Raw genomic sequence first — 23,212 nt, forward strand, 5'->3', positions numbered from 1 at the left:
CCTCGCTAATGAGGCGAAGCAGGAACTGTTATAGCGGCGCGATAGGCGCCGCTATAATAAATCTACCCCTCAGTTCGATGCGCGCTCCCGTTTTCTCTATATCGAATAGAAAAATAGACTGTGCAGGCAAGGAAATATTGAATTCCATCCACTACATCAAATTACGTACACTGTGCCTTGAATGCAAATCGATATAGAATGCAAAAGTGCACATTGATTGTGAAATCGAATGAAAAGCAAAGGCCAAATCGAAAGGGGATGGAACTGGGGAAATCGAAAGCAAATCTATGCTTGTATACACACCTGGTGATGGAACAATTGTGGTATCTAGCACTACACCCACATTACAATAATCAGAAAAAAAGGGAGATAACAATGGTCCTTCTGTATTATGAGAGTCTTTCAGTTTGAGATTAACGTGACGTGGTGACAAATCTAGTTACCCAGTCTCTCTATCTATCTATCTATCTATCTAGTATCTAGACAGAGAAAGATCTGCATTTACATCCGGATCAGGGGCAAATTTAGGGGTTCTCTTTTAAGATCCAATCTTTTGGCTATGAAGGTCAAATGAGAGCACTCTCCATCATAATAATACATCAAGAATCAGGCTTTGCCTGCTCTTAGCCTGCATCGTAAGCATGACAACAGAAGCATGAGTTTGACTGGAGAGAAGTTCTGAAACCATCTCATCTCCTATTTTACAGGTACATGAATCCCATTTGAACATCTGATGCTTTCATTTAAAGAACAGTCTGCATTGTGAATTGTTTTGTTACTTGGAGCCTGCAACTTCCCCCTTCCACTAATTAGCCTGTTGAGGAATTTGTGCAAACACCAGCCCCTCCCCCTGTACCAGCTGACCCAAACTTTCCTTTAATATTGGAAATGTTTGCAAGCCTGCTTTAAAGGCTTTGCCTGCTCTTAGCCTGCATCGTAAGCATGACAACAGAAGCATGAGTTTGACTGGAGAGAAGTTCTGAAACCATCTCATCTCCTATTTTACAGGTACATGAATCCCATTTGAACATCTGATGCTTTCATTTAAAGAACAGTCTGCATTGTGAATTGTTTTGTTACTTGGAGCCTGCAACTTCCCCCTTCCACTAATTAGCCTGTTGAGGAATTTGTGCAAACACCAGCCCCTCCCCCTGTACCAGCTGACCCAAACTTTCCTTTAATATTGGAAATGTTTGCAAGCCTGCTTTAAAGGCTTTGCCTGCTCTTAGCCTGCATCGTAAGCATGACAACAGAAGCATGAGTTTGACTGGAGAGAAGTTCTGAAACCATCTCATCTCCTATTTTACAGGTACATGAATCCCATTTGAACATCTGATGCTTTCATTTAAAGAACAGTCTGCATTGTGAATTGTTTTGTTACTTGGAGCCTGCAACTTCCCCCTTCCACTAATTAGCCTGTTGAGGAATTTGTGCAAACACCAGCCCCTCCCCCTGTACCAGCTGACCCAAACTTTCCTTTAATATTGGAAATGTTTGCAAGCCTGCTTTAAAGGCTTTGCCTGCTCTTAGCCTGCATCGTAAGCATGACAACAGAAGCATGAGTTTGACTGGAGAGAAGTTCTGAAACCATCTCATCTCCTATTTTACAGGTACATGAATCCCATTTGAACATCTGATGCTTTCATTTAAAGAACAGTCTGCATTGTGAATTGTTTTGTTACTTGGAGCCTGCAACTTCCCCCTTCCACTAATTAGCCTGTTGAGGAATTTGTGCAAACACCAGCCCCTCCCCCTGTACCAGCTGACCCAAACTTTCCTTTAATATTGGAAATGTTTGCAAGCCTGCTTTAAAGGCTTTGCCTGCTCTTAGCCTGCATCGTAAGCATGACAACAGAAGCATGAGTTTGACTGGAGTTTGGACTGGATTTGGACTTACACCCGCACATGGCATCATTTTATTTTTCACCAATTACCATCTCTCTCAGCCTCTAAGCCGATGAAAGCTATGTATTTTCTTTGTTTACTGTCTCTTTACAATGATTTGTACCATGTACCTCCGTAACCACTGTTTGCAAAGCCTGTATGCTGTACCATCACTAGTTGCACACCCGTTGAACAACAAGCTGGCAGGGTGTGCCAGCTTTGGAAGAAAAGTGCTGCATCCGGTTGAACTCATGCTTCCGTTGCCATGAAAATAATATTATTACTGCTGCCTTTGAGCAGCATGATCAAGATGGCGCCGCTGATGGCTGCCTAGGAGCTGTGCAGCTCAGCCAAATATGTTCCATGTGTGATAACTGTACTGTCTCTCTGCTTGTATTGTTACCTACCTGGCTGTTTCTGTGACCAGTGGCGCCGCTGATGGCTGCCTAGGCGCTGTTCAGCTTGGTGGGTATGTGCTCCCTATGTGATAACTGTACTTAATGTTACCTTCCTGGCTGTTGCAGCGACCAGTGGCGCCGCTGATGGCTGCCTAGGCGCTGTGCAGCTCGGTGGGTATGTGCTCCCTATGTGATAACTGTACTTAATGTTACCTTCCTGGCTGTTGGCAGCGACCAGTGGCGCCGCTGATGGCTGCCTAGGCGCTGTGCAGCTCGGAGGGTATGTGCTCCCTATGTGATAACTGTACTTAATGTTACCTTCCTGGCTGTTGCAGCGACCAGTGGCGCCGCTGATGGCTGCCTAGGCGCTGTGCAGCTCGGCGGGTATGTGTTCCCCACATGTAATGTCTTAATGTAATGTATGTAATGCCTTCACCCCCCCACCTTCATCCCTGCTTGATGCTGCACTGTAAATCCACAAAAAATTCCTAGTGTGCGCAAGCATACATGGCCAATAAAGTTGATTCTGATTCTGAGAATCAGGAATACATCAACGTATAATTTCAGTATTCATTAGCTACTGTTTGGCTGTATAGCGTATGCCTCTTAATGACCAATTTTCCTGTTTTTGCAATGCTTTGATCCAAATGGAAATGTATCTCTAATTATCCAAGTGGGTTACATATTTCAAGAAATACATTGTTAATCCATAGTTCTTTTTCCACAATTGGTGCAGCCTGTCTTAGTTACCCCTACATGTAATTTTAGGTCTCACAAGTGTTTCTTCAATTCAGTGGAATAGAATATAGACACTATGCACACATTTATAACTGCACAGGGTAACAAAATATTATTTCCTATAGCTAATAGGAAAAGGTTCAGTATTAACAATCTGTTTCTTAATTCTTCCTTAATAAATTACACTCACTGGACAATGATCTTCAGATTCTGATTCATTTCACAAAATATGGAACCCTTGGGTAGTCTCTCAGCTCACCCCCTCCCCTATTGCCTTGTAATAGCCAACTACTGTATATGTATTCACTTACTCATGTTCCTATCCTAAGGATCCTTGGGGGCCATACCCAAATAGAAAATCTGCACCTGCTATAAGGCTGGTGTAAGTTTTAATGATGCGAACAATGGTGGAGTCCGAAGGTGTACCAGATGGTATTACAGTGCCTACAGAATGTAAAAGTGGGGGAACTCAGTCCTTGCACATTCATACACACAGATGTACACCAGCAAAAGCTTTTGTATTGGCATCTGCATAGTCATGGACTGCAAATAGACGCAGTGGCAGTCGCATCTGTGTCCACATCTGAATCAGGCCTATAAGCGAACTAAGATGCAAGTGAGGAAAAAGCAGCTGTGCAATGTACCTTGCTATATAATTCTTGCAGAGGTTACCCTGCAGCTCAGTACAGTGAGGATACCAGGCTAAATAAGTTCCTGTATGATTACTAAATACTTAGCATTGGGTACATTTATAGCCTTTCATTTTCTGGTCCCTGATTTTTTATTTTATACTACAATTTCAGTGTCACATCTACCTACAATATTTACATGATGAAGTCAATCACAAGATTTTAAGATGAGCAAACATGTCTCCTGGGTCAATGCAAGTCTTTTGGCAAACACAAGATGTGATCCACATCATTTTCCAGGTAAACGAGCCTGCGTTTGGGCAATGGAATTGGACCATTATCATTTTAGATTTGTTTGGTATGCAGCATCTTCGATCCGTGCACACGCCACAGTAAGTGGGACGATAAATTTGCGGTGTGGAACACTGGGATAAATTCAGTTTAACAGGTTGAGGATCACGGAAGGTAGGCTGGCAGGTTTTCCCTTTCGGAATCTGTAAATGAAAAGGTATCCTTTAAGTCTGTAGTGCTGTTTATAAATTGTACTGCAAGCTAATCATGCGCTACGTTCAATTATAGGGGCGGTGAAGTAACATTGTATGACAAAACACAAATATTTAAAATATACAAAGTAAAGTTCAGACAATGATATTAGGAATGCTGCATTTCCTCACAAGAATACCACAGTGCAGTCCTGCTGATAAGCCAGTTGCACCACACTTTTGGTGCCGTTGTCAGTGACATACAGTTGCAGTATATTACACAAAGGCCCTTATTCTAGTTGATTTGGACGGATGCGTATTTTGAACAGGAACTGAGTGTTCTTAGCCCCGCCTACCATACGGATTGCTCACACCATCCGAATGCGGTAAGACGCTGAGCATACGGACCGCGAGTGGATGTTTCATGTGAACACCTCCTCCATCTGTGGGAACCTCCCCCATCCTCTGATGGTCGCCGACCATCGAATGATGGACCGAGTGGTCATGCAGCACCGAGTCCTCCTGAGCACTCGCACATTTTCCGTGTGAAAGCAGGGATATGAGCGGGCAGCTGACATCCGGGCTATGTCAGTTGTCCACCCCCCACACGTGTGTCACGGGCGCATTACCATGCGTACGCCCAGCTTTTTCATGGGAACGCCCATGAAACGTGGGGTGTATGCATATGTAATGAGCCCAAACAGCCCTTCATGCCCCTCTCCACCCCCTGCTTGAATGGTTCCGTACGATCGTTTTCTGCACGGACCACACTCCATGTTCGGATGTGCGAGGTGTTCGCAAATGCACAGATACGCCTCTGCACATGCGCAAATACCAAACATCGGCCATCCGACCCAATCAGAATAAAGGCCAAAGTGTGTACAGTATGTGTTCCTTGACCCCATGAGACATAAATGAGGGAGCCTTGCTCTGCCTCAGTGTTCTAGGTGATGCGCCGTATCAGCACAGGGCTAATGAATACCTGGGAGAATGAGCCAATAAAAGGTTGAGACAGAATGGGAATCCCCTATACCGTTCAGTGTGTATACCCAATACACATTGCCGGTGTAAGGCTTCTCAGCACCCTAGGCAAAACTTCAGCCTAATCCCCCCTTCCCCCCTTACTGCCACCAATACCCACTTTCCAACTCATTTAAAGTATACTTGGCGAACATTCCAGAATGGCAGGGAGGCTACCAAAAATTGTGTGGTCCTCCCAGCCCCCTGGAATGGAGTGAAAGTCCCCTGCTTTCCCTGGAGTCTCCATTTGCATTTGCCACCCACAACAGAGTACAAGGAGGAGGGGGCAGCAAAGTACGGAATTAAGCCCCAAGGGAAAGTATGGAGGTGAAGTCTTACAAGTTCCACAGCAGCCATCTGCATTAAGTACAACAAGGATCTTCAGAGACATCCTTGATTTTTTGATTGGCAGACTTGGTGGCGCCCCCCAGATCTTGGCGCCCTAGGCAGCTGCCTAATGATAGAGCCGGCCCTGCAAATACGTGCACCCCCTTGATGGTCACGTGACATCTGATTTATGTGCTGCACATCATCACTTGCTGAAACCCCAACAAGTTATCACAAACTGGCCACCACAAGTGTGGTCCGCAGAGCGCACATGCACAGTAGCAGGGGCACAAAACAAGTGATGTGACTTCTAAAAGGATGGGAGGCAGTGGGTAATGGGAGGTGGAAGATGGTGACGGCAGTGGGTGTTTACTTAATGAGTTTTCCCCCTGCCCCCACCCCTTCACAGACACATTCCATAGATTATGCGCTTAGATCTCCACACCTCACCCCCCCCCCCTTCTCCCCTGCTATTGCTTTCCAGAACCGCTCCTCCTCGTGCCCATGGATGACCCACCATGCTGCACTTACTTACAAGAGGTTCTTCACAGATTCAGAGTCTTCCTTATTGAGAGCTGGCTCCCCTGAGTCTGACTGCATTAACTGTATGTTTCCTACAGCTCAGAAGCCCCAGGACACAGAAGTGCCCTCACTGCGAGCTGTATGGGTGCAGAGCTGCCTGTTGACTCCTTGAATCTCTAAGCCAGTGATCCAAGGAGTCTGGCTGAGAGATCAGTGGAGTCATTAGACTGACAGTTATCAATATGGTGTTGCAACCCCATGCTGAGATAGTCAGGACCTACTTTGGGGTCGCAACTCACAGTTTGAGAACTGCTGTTCTAGAAAATGAATGATTTAAATCCACATTAGCTTGCAGGGACGTGCAGTCAGGGGAGGCAGGGGAGGCAGTGCCTCCCCTGTCATAAATGGTTAAAATAACTAAATAATACAAAGAAAATACTTATGACACATATTCTGTGTTATAAGTATTTGCTTTATATTATTTTAATCATTTTTACTACATCATTTTTTATTATTATTATTGGTTCGGAGGCATCGAGAGCTATGCCTCTGGCTCTCAATGTAAAATGTTCAGAAAGAGGGGGCGGGCAGGGGGCAGAGCCGAGCACCGGGCTGTAAAAGCCCATTAAAAAAGCTATAAAAGCGGCACCTATAGCAATGCCTCAGTGACAGGGACGTGCTTTTTGCCTATATCAAAGGACGCCCCTGTCACTGAGGCAAATGTGACTGGGCATCAGATGATCCTGAAGGATCCAGCCACCAATGAACAATCCTCAGCCACTTACCCACTCCCCTTCGTCTTCCCAGGCACCCGGCACCGGCAAACCCGCTCCCAGAATAGCACCTGACACTCGGCATCCACCGGGGGGAGAGGAATCGGATCCTGCGCTGCTGAATATGTCCGGCGCAAGTTAGCAATTTAAATCCTGCTGGTGGGGGGAGAGGGAGACCCAGCTCCAGGACAGGGAGACACAGCGCCGGGACAGGGGGAGAGGATCCTGCGCTGCAGAATATGTCCGGCGCAAGTTAGCAATTTAAATCCTGCTGGTGGGGGGAGAGGGAGACCCAGCTCCAGGACAGGGAGACGCAGCGCCGGGACAGGGGGAGAGGATCCTGCGCTGCTGAATATGTCCGGCGCAAGTTAGCACTTTAAATCCTGCTGGTGGGGGGAGAGGGAGACCCAGCTCCAGGACAGGGAGACGCAGCGCCGGGACAGGGGGAGAGGATCTGACACTGGGCATCCACCGGGGGGGAGAGGAATCGGATCCTGCGCTGCGTGCGCCCTTATGTCCGGCGCAAGTTAGCAATTGAGAGGGAGACCCAGCGCCGGGACAGGGAGATGCAGCGCCGGGACAGGGGGAGAGGATCTTACACTGGGCATCCACTGGGGGGAGAGGAATCGGATCCTGCGCTGCATGCGCCCTTACGTCCGGCGCAAGTTAGCAATTGAGAGGGAGACCCAGCGCCGGGACAGGGAGACGCAGCACCGGGACAGGGAGACCCAGTGACCGTAAGAGGAAGTCTGCACTGCGGGGGAAAAGGAGACCTGGTGCCGGGTGCGGGGACAGGAAGACCCGGCATCTGGAGGAGGAAGCCCTGGAGGATTTGGCGCTGTGAAAAAGAAGCTACAGTGGCAGGGGAGAGGGAGTCCCGGCGTTTTGGTGAGGAACCATGCACTGCTAGCCCCGAGAAGAGGAAGCGCTGCACTGTGAGGAACTGTATACTTTCAAACTTTTATCAATGCTGTGTAACCACTGCCTGACCTCCATCATCCCCCTCTAATCCTCTATAAACCCACCCTCTGGTCCTCTGTCATCCCTTTTGCTCTCTACAACCCCCCCTCCCCCCCCACCCCTTTCTGGTTCACTACCACGGCAGCCCCCTTTGGTCCTATATCACCACCACCCCCCACGGTCCTCTACCAGCCTACCCCCCCTCTATTCTTCTACCACTGCCCCCCTTTGGTCCTCCATCACTCCCCCTCTCATCCACTGCCATTGCTCTCATCCTATACCACCCTGTCATTCTCCCCTCAACCTCTACTCTTACCATTGACTTCTACCCCCTTCTCTCTTCTCCTTTACTACCAGCCCCCTCTACCCCCCTCTATAACATTATATCCTGATGAAGAACTGAAATAAATTGTTCGAAACGTTGATGTAATTCTGCAACTTTGACTACTGTTTTGTGGAGTGCCGCCCCCTGGACTCCTGTGTGCATCCCTTCGGGGACCTGGAAGGCACCGCAGCTTCTATTTACTGTCGAGGAAGTGCTGCTCTCTACTGTACATATATATATATATATATATATAGTGGGGGTCTTTACATTTTTAAGGCTTGAGGTTGGGGGTTAGGTGTGATAATCAATGTATTTGGAGTTGATATCAGAATGCCGGTGGTCAAAAGACCGCCCTCAGCATCCCAATAAAGAGAATCTTATCAGGGGCTCCACAAGTTAACCCACCATCCCCTACAGCCTGACCGTAACCCACCATCCCCTACAGCCTGACCGTAACCCACCCTCCCCTACACCCTGACCATAACCCACCCTCCCCTTCAGCCTGACTATAACCCACCCCTCTACTGCCTAAACCTAACCCCTGTATCCCAACACATAAACTTCAACCCCGCTGTGCATCCTAACCCTAACTCCCCCTCCTTATAAGTGCCTAAACCCCCCTCCCCACAACCAACCCTAAGTTCCCACACTAGTGCCTAAGCCTAACCACCCACTCCTTTCTCGGCCACACTCAAGCAAGCACAATTGAGGTGCAAGCTGTTGGTATGTATTGGTATATGTGTATATATATATATATATATATACAGTGGTCGAAGTGGAAATTTTGAAGTGGGGGTATGGAAATTTTGAAGTGGGGGTATGGAAAAGTAAAGAGTGAATATAGTGCGCACCTTCGGACACCCCCCTGTCCATCAACGTCCCCTGCCAGACTGCCCCGTTGTACAGGGGTATTACAAAAGCACAATATGCGCTGCTGAGTGATCAGAGAGCATCTTCAGATTAAAGTGGCGGTATGGCATACCCCCGTATACCGCCCCACTTCGACCACTGTATATATATATATATATCCTACACATGGGGAGTAGGCCCAGCCAGTGGTGCGGTGCTGGCATAATGGCCTCTGCCTTAAATGCCCTGGGCACCTCATAGGCTTTACCTGGCCCTGCACACTGAGGAAAAGTTACAGCAGCCACTGGGCACAGTGGAGTAGCTTCCTCCAGCAAGGACATCTGGGGTAATTGCAACTCATGGCCAAATATCAGCTCGTCGTGGCTGCCCTGCCAATCCTCCTAGATTGTGCTGCTTGTGTCCTACCCATTTGTAGCTACAGGTGAATATAAAGTGTTAAAGTACTACAGACTTTTCCTTAAAATGTTTGTAAACGGAGGTACCATTCTCTGCTGTGATAGATCGATAGATACGCCTGTATAAGTAACATTTAAACGTCTTTAAATACCCTCCCTAGTCGTTTAGTGTGTATTGGAGCTTAAGTCCAAGATGACCACCGCAAACTCTGGCTCTGATACTAGCCAGTGCCTCACCAGCCACTGAACTCACCGCACGTCACTGTTAGCTTACCTTCACACTGCTGACTAGAGTGATATTACATGGTCGCAGGAAGCAGAGTCTTCTGTCCTTTCTCATTTCACATTTGCTATTTTCATTGGTTATGCGTATAGATATCCCCATGCCACATGTTTTTGAGCATGGACTCCACTGAGTTGCCTGGACAAGACATTTTTTTTTCCAAACAAGTGGCAAAATCTTGTACACTGGAATAGAGTATAGAAAGTTTATTATGTTAAAAAAAACAATCCCCAATAGAAGAACTATCAAATACTTAGTTCTGAATTCAGACAGCTGATATCCTTATGCATGGTTTGATACCCATCCTCATTAGCATGCATTTACACCATCCCTATTTACTGTAGATTTTTTGCTGCAAAGCTGCACCTGAAAGCAGACATTTTACTCTTCTCGAGAACTCTTTATATCCAACAGTTCCATCAATACCCCTTCTATGATACTTTCTAATGTGAGCATGCCTGTTACACCCGTTACATGGAAATACGACTGAAATGTGTAGGCTTCTGCAGTACCTTATTCTTCCATACACTAGCGGGATACACACTATAAGATTTTATTTCCAATCTGACTGGTTGGAATGAAAATATGGTAATTTCTGGGAGCAAATCGCAATTGACTGTTTGCTCCCAAACATGGAAAACACAAAAATGGTCATTCAGACAAATTGGTTACATTAATTTATGCAAATGACTATTTTGCAGTTTATGGGAGCAAATGGTTGATTGTCATTTGTTCCCAGACATTTGGGTATATTCAACGCCCCTGACGGAGAGCTTTCTCTACATCTGCCTCTTACAGTGTAGTGCAGGGGGCAACACATGCATGTGCTCAAATGCCAAGCTCCGAAACAACATCTTTCATCAGTCACACCGTATGCTGTTCTCACAGCAAGTGGTGCCTCAATATTAGAACAACCAAAGTACATTTCTAATGTAGGTTTACAGATCATTCATTTCTCATTGATTGTGTATGATCAAATGAATGTATTTGAAAATGGTCCTGGCATGTTAACTTTTCAGGGCATTGAGTGTCAATCCAGTATATAATAATGTTACATAGCAAAAATATTAATATTAAGAAAACAGCAAATGTTAAAATGAAAACCAGTCTGTGATAATTTGTGAAAATCAAAAATTATTCGTAAATAAGACAAATACAGTAGAAACTTAAACACTCATTTGATGTAATAATAACTGATGCCACCACACTGGTGTTGATTGCATTCAGGGCAATGTGTTAGAGGGGTGGGATTTGTAGGATTATACTGTATTTGGCCAGATTTATAGGTGTACCTGGAAGGTAGACATTGGTTTAAAGATGTCAGAGCAGGAAGCAGGTTAGAAGCCCAGCAAATATCTGCAATACATAAAGGCATGTTATAATCTTGTTATTTTGTTTGCAAAATACATGTTTTCTCATGTTGTCATGATAAAAAAGCGAAAGCTGGCATAGGTTAAAGCATAAGACAAGTAATCTAAATACAATGTGGAAATTAGTTACCTTTCGCTAATTCCTTTAATGTACCTTTATGTGTTAACTGAATAACAAGTACATGGATATTGATAGGATTAGAATTTTTTTTAAACTATCCCTTTTCAAACCAAGTTTTTATATTATTCATATATGGTGGATCACAACTACAGTACTTACATCACAAGCTCCAATAGTACAGATAATTCTGACTCAAAGTACACATATTAACCTAACAATTGCCAAGTATTGGGATTTAAATGACTATACTGTAAACGCCCTCTGTATTGATTGTGTGTGTGTGTGTGTGTGTGCAGTGGCGGATTCAGGGGGGGGGCACCCGGGCACGTGCCCCCCCTGTCATTCATTTTGTAGATGAGGACCAGAGCTTTCCAACGAGCCCAGCCCCATGTCTCTAGCCCCCCGGGAACCAGAGATATCGCCTGGCAAAGCTGTAACATTTTTTCCCCATAGGATAATATAGGACCCGTCAATTCCGACCCCCACCCGGTTCTGACGGCTGCCAGTTCCCCCCCTGGCATCACAGGAGATTGTAGTTGATGTCATTCAATTCCAAATCGCTGGGCCTTCAATATGATACCAGGGTGGTCCATATCGGTCAATCGTTTCCAGAGATATAGCGTGTAAATCGATTTTTTTATTTTTGAAATGTAATTTCATGGCTGTTCATGTTCTTTGAGGGCAGATTACTCTGGAACCAAACGTTCCAGTTTCACTGGACCAAAATCATTCAAAGCCCAATCAAAAGTTCTTCAATATGATACTTGTCTCGTGTAAATGGGTCAGTTGGTTCCGAAGATATAGCCGGTTAAATGAGATACCTGGTTAAAGGGGGGCAGGGGTGGTTTTCTCTCCCCCCTCACACCAGAAAATGAAAGGACTAGGCTGGTGTAAAAGGGGCCAACCTGGGAATGCATTTTCTGGTGTGAAATGGGTATTATTTCAAATAGCTGGGATCTGCAGTGCTCGGAATACAGCCAGGCTCTGCCACTGTCAGTGGCTATCACTTCTGCCTGGCAGCGGCTGTCCCCCATTTACCGCGAGCATGTATTCCCCCTTGGCAATGAGCATGTAATCCCACATGGCAACGAGCATGGAACCTCTGGCAATGAGCATGGAACCCTTGGCAATGAGCATGTAGATAAGCAGCACTTACTGTATGTAGCATAATTTTATAGGCATTATGGTGTTTGGAATAATACATAATGGACATAATGGTGTGTAACTTAATGTGTAATGGACATTATGGTGTAAATGTTTAATGTGCGCCTTTGGTGGACAATGTCCCTGTTTATGAAGCGTATTGTGAATTTTGTCTTAATCTGTGTGGCATTATGTGAATTTTGTCTCAATCCGTGTGGCATTATGTGAATTTTGTCTCAATCCGTGTGGCATTATGTGAATTTTGGCTCAATCCATATGGCATCTTATGAATTTGGCTCAATCCGTGTGGCATTATGTGAATTTTGGCTCAATACATTTGGCATTATGTGAATTTTGGCTCAATCCATTTGGCATTTTGTGAATTTTGGCTCAATCAGTGTGCTATTATGTAAATTTTGGCTCAATCCGTGTGGCATTATGTGAATTTTGACACAATCCATGTGGCATTGTTTGAATTTTGGTAAGGGGCAAGTATAATGGGGTCTAGTATTTTGTAGCATAATGTGTAGAAGTTGTATATGGTGTTGTACACTACACTCAAGGACACGCCCCCTGTTGAGTGGCCACACCCCCTTTTCCAAAGCGCGCCTTCGGCGCGTGCACAACTACATCCTTCACTTTTGTTGCCATGGTGGGCCTATTTTTAATCCCATTCCCACCCTCTCTCTGCCGCTCTCTTAGCATGTACACAGGCACCACTAACACTGGCCCTCCCCCACCTAAACCCTCTTTTATCATGGTGCCCCCCCTGTCATTTTATCCTGGATCCGCCCCTGTGTGTGTGTGTGTATTATATAGTTGTCTAAATCAAGGCACTTCAGTTTTATTGCCCTCCAATACATTTCAGATAAAATTAAAAGTGAAGTAAGAAACAGCAAAGTTTATGCTTTTTTTTAGGAAAATTGTTTGTCATCATCAACTCCTGAACTACCGTTCAGAAAGCCCTTATATTGTCTAGCGTGTATGGGCCTTTAGATCTGATTTATGGTTCCCTTGATAATTTAAGGGTCACAAATAGGGAGATATTTCACATTGGAATTGTGTCTAATCAACACAGATAAGTTACCTGCAGACTTTGGAAGCACCTGCGTGACCCGGGATCCGTATGTGATTTTCATATGCCTGTTTGAACTGTTTTTCGCTTAACAGTTCTGATCCATCTGGTAATTACCCTCTTCTAGAGCCTATGCACAACAGTCTAGTGTACTTGTATGCCTACCCATATGTGTGGAATTTTTTTTAATTGTACCTGTTTTATGAGATCTTTTGGAAATTAAAATACAGTTTTATGCGATGATGTTCTATGTTTGTATCTTCACATATATTATCCCTTTGGTATTGTGATACGGATTCGCCCTTGTGGGGATACAAGAGGAAGTGCATGAGGAAATCCTGAGAAGGGAAGTAATTCATGCACATTATATAAGCGCTGGTTGAGGGACTGTTTCAATTTTCTATTACACATTACGGTGTGTGGTATAATATGTAATGGACATTACAGTGTGTGGTGTAATATGTAATGGGAATTACGGTGTGTTGTGTAATATGTAATGAGTATTACAGTGTGGCATAATATGTAATGGTTATTATGGTGTTTGACGTAAAATGTAATGGACATTATGGTGTGTGATGTAATATGTAATGGGCATTATGGTGTGTGGCGTAATATGTTATAGGCATTGCTGTGTGTGACAATACATAATCTTGTTGCAGTGACTAAGGGGCTCAACCAAGCTGTAAAAATATTGTGTAACATTGCAGGCTCAGCAAGGCTGTAACCAATGGAGCAAGTAAGAGATTTGGCATACCTTTAAAAAATATGTCGTGTGCTCCCCACTACATCCACCACCACCTGCTGTCATTTAACTGTTGTAACAATAGGTGAGGAAGGGGGGCCCTGCCTATTTTGTCAGTCCTGGGCCCCAACATTTCTGATGGCAGCCCTGGTTGTACCCACTTGTGAAGCATGTGTATTGCCTGCTGTTGAACCTTCTAAGCTGTGATGTGATTTGCCAAGCTGTAATTACCCGTATGCTGTTTATCTTTTGGAACTAAATATGGTTTATCTAGTGTATGTGATCCATTTTTGCAATACATTTGTAAGCAAAGACATACCGTCAGGGGACAAAAGCATACTACTGTAGTGAACTCTGATATATACTGTACACACATTTTATTTTTTTTTTTTCACACAGCAGGCGTGACAAGTCATTAAAAGAAAGCAAAGAATCAGAATGCCACAGGCTCTAACAACAGCTGTAGATACAGAACCTGAAGGATGTCAGACACAGGATGTTAGCATCAGTCCAGCTACCTTTGGTCACTCAGCCAGAAAACACAGTTTTTGGCAAAATATGGTAAAGCAACTTAATACTCTGATCACACAAATTATAACAAGCCTCTTCCTAACATCATATACCTTAATAATAATTGTAGCAATAGGTGTGCGTCAATAAAAGGGCATAAACTATAAATCATTTCATATTGTAAGTTACATAATGAATCAACACATCAAAACAAAACCCAGACATTTCTTACAGCATACAGTAATACGGGTATTTTCAGACAGTACACAACATGTGTATGCAATTTCTGCCTGGGCTGGCTAGAAGCAAGGATATACCTATGAGCTCTCATGCAAAAATCAGAAAAGAGTAAAAGTGAGATGTACAGTGATAGGTGCAGGAGATTACAGTCGGGATGGTCACTACTTGCCAGGGTGCTGCAGAAAGATGAAGCTCTAATGGGATGCTGCTTTTACATTGCAGTGGACTTTATATGGTATTTCTAGATGTGTTCCAACAAATGTAAAAAAAAAAAAAAAACATTTAAATGAGAAAAAGTACCACGTCATTTTTTTCTCTTCAATGCCACTTACCTTATTTACTATACTTATATTTTATTAAACATTAGTAAATATATCTGTGGCAATAGACAGTAAAAGCCCTGTCTATCCCTCCATCCAAAGAATTACTTGCAAATACGTGAAAATGAGTCTACTCATTGAGGTACAGCGGAACTCAATAAAGGGATTTCTAGCACACTTAAATGCTCCTAATTGCCGATGAACTGTGGTCTGCAGTAGGCGATGTTAAAGAAAGTATTTGAATCCCTTTAGTACATATGTATTAACAACACTTTTAGAGAAATCTTGTGGTATAGCTTTAAAAAAAAATGGGGGTTTAGTTTGCATTTAAAGGTGTTAGGAAGTCCCTATGTGATAATGATGATGCCAATAATTAAAAGTTAAAAATTTGAATATTAATAGCTGTTCATATTAACAAGTTTACATCTGTGTATTTACATGTATAAAATATAAATACCGATGTAAAGATTGAACAAAGGAAGCAAATACTTGTAGCATACCAGGTATAAATTTGTAGTCTGACGTAGTAGGGTCCTTCTCTAGAGCGCAATTGGACAGCTCAGATTTCTTCTTGGTGACATCTGTGGACTCAGCACAACGGCTTCCATCTTGCTTGGAATTGAGTAATGGGGTGCATCCAATTGTATCACTTATGCAAAGACATGTATAAAATGGACTTGGCTGAAATGCCTGGCCATTTTGATAAAGCACACCATTGAGTTCACATCCAACAGCAAATATATCTACAAGTTCAAAGATGTACAAATCAGTTACTGGCATGTTTTATGGAGTTCACAACACATCAAAATTATTACCCTTGCATTGTGTACACATGCTGTTTATTAAATGCTGGCTATGATTTTATGATTTAACACAATTGCCCCCACTATCCTACAGCCCAAACTTCTCTCCCTAGGAGTTCCAGAATCTACCTGCTCCTGTATTGTGGACTTCCTGATGACACGGAAACAGGTGGTTAAAGCCGGAGCCTTCACATCCACCATACGTACGATCAGCACTGGTGCTCCCCAGGGATGTGTCCTTTCTCCCTCTACACTAACGACTGCATCTCGAGTGACCAGTCAGTAAAAATAATAAAATGTGCTGATGACACCACCATCATCGGCCTAATCAAGGAGGCAGATGAGTCTGTATACAGATGGGAAGTGGACAGGCTTTCACAGTGGTGCGGCAGAAACAACCTGGACCTAAACCCCATTAAAACAGTCGTAGTAGACTTCAGGAGAAAACTTTTAAGGTCCCACTAGTGATTTCCAACAGAGTAATGTCATGGGTAAAGACCTTCAAATTCCTTGGGACAAAAATCTCTTGCAACCTCAGATGGGAGCCCAACATAACTTCCATTGTCAAAAAGGCCCAACAGCGGCTGTTCTTCCTGAGGCAACTTAAAAAATTCAACATTCCGCAGGGGCTGCTGCAGCTCTTTTACACTGCTATTGTGGAGTCTCTTCTATGCTCCTCTATTATAATCTGGTATGGAGGGGCCAATGAATCTGACAAACGAAGCCTGCAAAGAGCGGTGAGGACAGCAGAGAAGATTATTGGGACGGCCCTCCCCCTGTAAGGAAACAATACTCAAGCAGGGTCAAGAAGAGAACTGGGAAGATCGTGGTGGACAAACTCCACCCTGGCCATAACTTGTTTGATATTCTCCCATCAGGTAGATCAGTGGTTCCCATCCTTTTTTCTCTCCCGTACCCCTTGATTAGGCTTTTCATTGATAAGTTCCCCCTCCTCTCATTTTGAAATATGGACAATACTTAGCGGTATGCGGATCCTTATGCATGTCCTTATATTAAGGAGGAGCGGAGGAGTAGTATACAGCAAGGAATCATGCCCTTCTGTGTCTAGACACTGGTTGTGTACTATCTCCAGGATTCCCGCTACCACCAGTAGGATTAATGCCGCTGCTTCCTCCACCTTTGTCAGTGCTGGGCAGATGAAGGCTGATGTCTGAGGGCAGCATGGGAAGCTCCCAGTGGATTGCTGGTCAGGCATATGACACAACATGGTTTGTCTCCATGGCAATGGGTCTTCTTCAGCCATCAAAAGACCTTCTCATCGTCCGCCATTAACAATATTATATTCAAGTACCCCCAGCTGGTCTGCAGAGTACCCCCAGGGGTACTAGTACCCCAGGTTGGGAACCACTGAGGTAGATGCTTCAGGTCCATTCCTGCCAAGTCGTCAAGAACCGCAAAAAGTTTCTTCCCGATAGCTATTTAACTATTGAACAATGTACTCTAAGATACTGCTAATCTAAACATCTAACCGCTCTGTCTAATCTTGCAAATCATAACATGTGAATTGTCATTTGTATGCGCAACTGATGCAATGTATATATGTCCTGTTATCCCTCTTGTACCATGCTTAAAGTTCCTAGTAAATGAGAGTATACATGGCCAATAAAGGGATTCTGATTTTCAAAGTTTTAGTTTTGTATTACATTTACCAGTGTGAAGTGTACGTGCTCTACTATCAAATCAAATGTCAAAGGAAAACCTGTGGTTGTTATTGAGAAGATTCTGCAGCATTGCCCTTTCCAGAATAAATCTGTAATTACCTCTTACTAGAAAGGTGGGCCTGGTCACAGTATGTATAATAGGTAAACAGTCCCCATTTCATAATATGATCCATGTCTAGCCTATTCAGTATGGTGCTATAGCCGCATGTGTGGGGGAGCACAAAAACTTATTGGGACTTACAGTACTGTACCGCTCTGAGAGGTTCTCATACAAATTCTGAGCTTGAAACTGTTGTTTCTTACCAAAAATAAAGACCCCGGAGCTGTAAATTTCAGGACAATTAGATTCCACCACCATGTTTACCTATGTATAAGTGTTTCATTGACTAACGTATAATTTAGCACGCATGCTATGAACACCATTGAATTGAAAAACAAATCTTTATATTAATGCCAGAGACTTAATACACCCAACATCCCATCTTAACAAGAACTCATGACAGCAGACACACAATTCAAATTGTAATACCCATTAAACGCTGGGCGTACCCACAGGCAAGTACCCCTGCCCACCAGCCGCAAGGTTGGGTGCGTGCACCCAGTGAACGGTTTGTCCGCCATGGGCGCATGCACCCAGCATCTGCACATGCGCAGACGCAAAACATTGGCCCTGTGCGAACGAAGGGGCAGATGCGAATGGACCAGAATAAGGTGCAAAAGCCCAAGAACCCCTCCCCCCCCCTATTAATTATGAATGTGTTACCATTTGTAAACCATAAACCCAACTATTATAAAATCCCAAAAGAAAACTATATAGGAAGTTACTTACATTTACAAATTCCAACTTCAAATTTAGGTGAATCAGCGGAGTAGTCACAATATAGACCTCTATGGTGATCACAGACATCTGCTTCATTACAACTGTCCCCCAGCTGTTTAGCACAAATTTTACAACATCCACAGCCATCCTTGACCAGACTTACTCCCACCGTACATGTGTGCTTATGCGAGCATTTGCATGGCCAGTGACAAAACTCCTTGCGCTGAGTAACCGCGGTCTCTGCTGCTTTGTCCCCAGTCATCACGGAATTTACAGGTTCTTCAGCACTGGAAACAAACTGGAAGACATTACACTATATGAGAAAAAGGACAATGCTTTGATTGTATAGTACATGTACTTTTTCTTAAAACTGAAGTGATATTAAACTTCTTTCCTCAGTTACTTTCATCTGTGTCACCCAAAATGTCAAATGATGAATTGCGTTTGCATGAGAAAGACTATTAACAAAGACCCCCTTTCTGACCCTCCATTGGCCCCCTAGTTCAAATCGCACGATGTTGTAGCGTATCTCATGCTATTTGACATAGGTGCAATGTGATCTAGTACCAAACTCGCCTAGCACATATTGCCGTGTATAGGCACCATTACATTTTAATATTATCTACCCACTCTTTCAACTAGTTGGCTGGTTGTAATGAAAATCTGATAATGTATGGAAGCAAACTCTGATCAGCTGTTATCACCCAAACACTGGAATAAGGACAAAAACAGTCATTTGGACAAATTAGAAAATCTTTTTGATTTGACCAATTTGTCTGATTACTTGTTTTTGTATATGTTCTGGTGTTTGGGAGCAAATGGTCCATTGGCAATTTCTCACACACATTATCAGATTTTCATTCCAGCCAGCCAACTAGTTGGATGGTTACACAGATATTCTTAATCTGGGTACACATCTAAAAATGTATCTGTGCAACCTGTTTGGTGGGAGCAAAATTCTGGTAATGCATGGGAGCAAATGACAATCGACCATTTGCTCCCAAACACTGGGAAACAGATAATCGTCCATCTTTGCCTACTCGAATAGTTTCCTCTCCAGACTTCTCCTGGAGAGATTATTCAGATGGACAGTGATGGGGCAAAGCTACTTGCATCATTAGGCCCCACCCCTTGCTGGAATATTGCCACGATTGGTGGATATTTGCCTTAGGGGATTTTCATAGAGACACATCAATAGCCCCTCATAATTTAGGAGTGTGGCATTCCCTATATTAATCACCCAATTCTGCTAAATTCACTAGAAAGTGGATGTAATGTGGGAGGGATGCCCACTCTTTCAGGGGTGCAGAGGACTGTGTGAAAAGTTGGGTGTTTCTCCCAGTTTCTGAAATGGTCATTCAGACAACTTGGTTTAATCTGTTTGATGTAACAAATTTCTTTGAAGACTCCTTTTTTTAATCCTTTTTCCCTCATTTGTCTTATGCTCCAAGACATGACCACATCAGACAGATTGGACAGATAATTCTTTTGGTGCGTATCCAGCTTTAAGGTATAAGGTCATCTTTACTTAACAAATGCAAATGAGAGTTTTACTCCCAGAAATTACCACTACACTGACACTTATCGCCCCCTCCCGCCTTAAACAAATGACAGCATATGCCAGAAAATGAGCATTTAGCATATACAGTAGCTTCAAAACAGGCTGTAGCGTAAACTGAGGAAGTGTCATTGGTTTCTGCTGTGTTAGGAGTGAGTCTAAAAAACTATTTGTCAAAGCATCCTACTCAAAGTTTCTATGAATTTTTAATGATGGAATCTATGTACTGTAAAATGGTGCCAGCTTACTTGGTTAAAAAAAAGAAAAAATATATAAGCAGAAGAAAAATTCATTAATTTAAGTGATTATCCTACAGTAACATGTTGGCCATTCATTATTACATTTTTAAGAAGTCCAGAAATATGCAAATCCCACCAATGACGGCTAAAAGAGGGCAGGAAACAAAGTTTTTGCAGTAGGGAAAATGTCTGCCATTTCTGCAGGCTTTTTCTTCACGAACTACATTTAACCAACTGTGGTCAGATATACAGTACGTAAAGACAAATAATACTCTTAAAAAAAAAAAAACTTACCTGCTGATAGTATACAATAATGAGGGAGAAAAGGAGCCACTGCATGTTCTTGAAGCCCGAAATATATGTGAGTGATAAAAAGTCTGCGGAGCTGAATATGAGGCTGTACACAAAGCTCCCCTCTGTCTTCCCTGAGCACACATAGATCCTCACACACACACATACATTCAGGACTACAGTCATCTGCGTCATGTGCCCACAGGCTCAGGAGGCCTCACACTCATCTCTTTACTTTTCCTTTATTTTTGTTGAACTGTGTTTACAAAAACATTTAGTAATACAGGGTTCTATGTATTAAACCTTGAAGAGAGATAAAGTGGAGAGAGATAAAGACCAGCCAATAAGCTCCTACCTGCCAAGTTACTGGCTGTTTTTGATTATTGACAGTAAGGATATGGTTGGGAATTTATCGCTCTCTACTTTATTCTGTCTCCCAGGATTAGTACGTAGTTTCCTGAAATTATTTATATTTTACTTTAGATGACTTGCATAGGATATGATTATATCATTTATTTTATAATGCTTAGCATGGCTTGGTTTCATTTTTCTGTTTTAGTATTTGTTTAGTTTTGTTTTAGAAATGATTTTTATTATTACTATTATTATTATCATCATCATTAGTAGTAGTATAGTAATTATTTAGAAGATGCTAGAAAGTTCCACATTACCATGAAGTGGTTAATAGAGCAGGTCAACATAAAACATGGGGGAAGAAGTATTGAGCCTTAAAAAAAACTAGATCAACGCAAGGGTAATAAAGGAGGTTATTCTGGTTGGTGCGCCACGCTGTGCGGACATCGTACGAAGAAACGCCCACTGGTCCTCCGCATATGGACGGACTCACACTTTAAGAACAGGGCATGTTTACGGACGACATCCAAACCTTGCGTGTGCGGTGGACACACACATATTCTGCACGGTCTTACCGCGTCAGAACGGACGGGAACCTGCCTTTCAGCATATATTTGTGTGTTTTGTAATGGTCCATTTAAGCTGCAATGGTTCCAATTGAAGCAATGAAAAGAGTGTAATTAATGAGTAATGAGTAAAGGAGTGGATTGTATTGTGTTCAGCTGACATTGGTTAAGGTGCGGCCGTACTGATTGGGCGTTCCAAATGCATAGCGCATGACCGAGTGGTGTCCGCAAAGAAATACTTGCTTATGGACACCGAATATTTCTTGCCTTTTGGTTCGTTTGCAGTCGGTGTTCTGTCCGAATGCACGCCTACCATAATTAGTGCACTCCCTCGTGTACGCCCATGTTTACGCCCAGTTTAGCCCACTTTGAAACTACGCCCCTGTGTACTTACGAATGACGCCCATAATACGCCCATATTTCCCGAGTGAATGCGGTGCACATTTCTGTACAGTATTAGTAAGAACGAGTATGGAGACCTTGCGTGGCACATGCGCATAGCGTTGCCCACGCATGTGCAGAGGGCTAAAAAACGCCATCCGAAAGAATTCGGAAAATTACGCATTGGCCAGAATAAGGCCGAAAAAGTGTGATAAACATCCAGCCAATCAGCTCCTATCTGTCATACCATAAGCTGTGTTTGAAAATGGCAGTTGGGAGCTGATTGGCTGGACTTTTATCACTATTTATTGGGTATGGGTCATTGGGTCAACAGTATGAATGTCAACATATATTATTTGACCAGCAAAGGTCGACAGGGCTTAAGTCGATACATGAAATAGGTCGACAAGCCTAATGTCAACATGCACAAGACACAAGCACTAGGTCAGTAATGGGAAGATTGACCGTCAGAAGGTCTACATGATTTTTTCACTTTTTTTTTTTCGTGTCTATGAAGGCGTAAGTGGACAGGTGGACAAACAAAAACCCACAAATTGTGACAAACTCCAAACATTGATTATGCAAGAATGGGCGGCTAAAAGTAAGTATGTGGGCCAGAAGTTGATTGACAGCATGCCAGGGTGAATTGCAGGGTTCATACCAAAGAGGGCTCAGTACTGTAAATATTGACTCTTTGCATAAACTTAATGTAATTGTCAATAAAAGCCTGTTACACTTATAAAAATATGTGGTATCAATGTCATAGTAGATTGTATATATATATGGAAGGTGCACATTTTTTATGCAAATGTCCCTTGGCATTCAGATTTACTGCTATACAGTATGCTTAATATGGGACATTGACATATGAATGGGATGCTAACTTAGAACAGTACCAGAACAACTGTCACAACACTTATTTACATATATACTATAATCAAATGCATCATTGTTTCCATGAATAACTTGTATTCTAACCATTTGAGTGGCAAGTGAATTGATCAAAATTGGTGTGAAAATTGCAAGCAAACATTTTTATGCATCATAATGACCTGTAATGTTTACTTTATATTGGAAATGTAATCTTTTTTACACAACGTTTTTTGTTTGAATTTCTATAACAAATGTGGGCGACGCTGGCATTTATAGCTGCTATTTTGTACATCTCTCACAGAGATGCTGGACTCAAAGTGTTAAATGACTGGCCATGTGTTGGGGACATGCATAATCCTATATAAATATATGAACATTCCATGGTTCCATTAGCTTACTTACCTTAGTGTGATGAAATGGCTGAGCAGAAATGTCTATATTCACAACAAAATATATGTCTGTCCTTGGTAACATACTTTCTGGGGTTGATTCCGGTTGACATGCAGCGCTGTTACCTG

At 43.2% G+C, this 23,212-nt stretch overlaps 2 protein-coding genes across 9 annotated transcripts in view; one reads left to right on the forward strand and one right to left on the reverse strand.

Annotated features, from left to right (window-relative positions):
• Positions 1-17,549, forward strand: part of TUBE1 (tubulin epsilon 1) — a 56,270-nt gene extending 38,721 nt beyond the window's left edge. For 3 of the 8 annotated variants that reach the window (XM_083176881.1, XM_083176873.1, XM_083176882.1), the window contains 3 exons: positions 3,824-3,949; positions 14,457-14,618; positions 16,025-17,549. In XM_083176881.1, coding sequence (XP_083033007.1) covers positions 3,824-3,880 — 57 coding nt within the window. In that variant the 3' untranslated portion in view covers positions 3,881-3,949; positions 14,457-14,618; positions 16,025-17,549. Of the gene's footprint in view, positions 1-707; positions 1,611-3,823; positions 4,677-14,456; positions 14,619-16,024 lie in introns of those variants that run through there. The other 5 variants (XM_083176875.1, XM_083176878.1, XM_083176874.1 and 2 more) reach the window with 5 other exon arrangements.
• CCN6 (cellular communication network factor 6) lies at positions 1,733-20,808 on the reverse strand. Its single transcript, XM_083176883.1, has 5 exons — positions 20,524-20,808; positions 18,442-18,730; positions 15,628-15,870; positions 9,598-9,791; positions 1,733-4,143 (listed from the first exon to the last, which is right to left on the reverse strand). The coding sequence occupies exons 1-5, from the start codon at positions 20,713-20,715 to the stop codon at positions 3,862-3,864; spliced, it is 1,200 nt and encodes a 399-aa protein (XP_083033009.1). The 5' UTR covers positions 20,716-20,808; the 3' UTR covers positions 1,733-3,861.
• Positions 20,809-23,212: the final 2,404 nt, after the last annotated feature.

Source organism: Crinia signifera, chromosome 3 (genome assembly GCF_055691185.1).
Source record: "Crinia signifera chromosome 3, ASM5569118v1, whole genome shotgun sequence".
Taxonomy (NCBI): domain Eukaryota; kingdom Metazoa; phylum Chordata; class Amphibia; order Anura; family Myobatrachidae; genus Crinia; species Crinia signifera.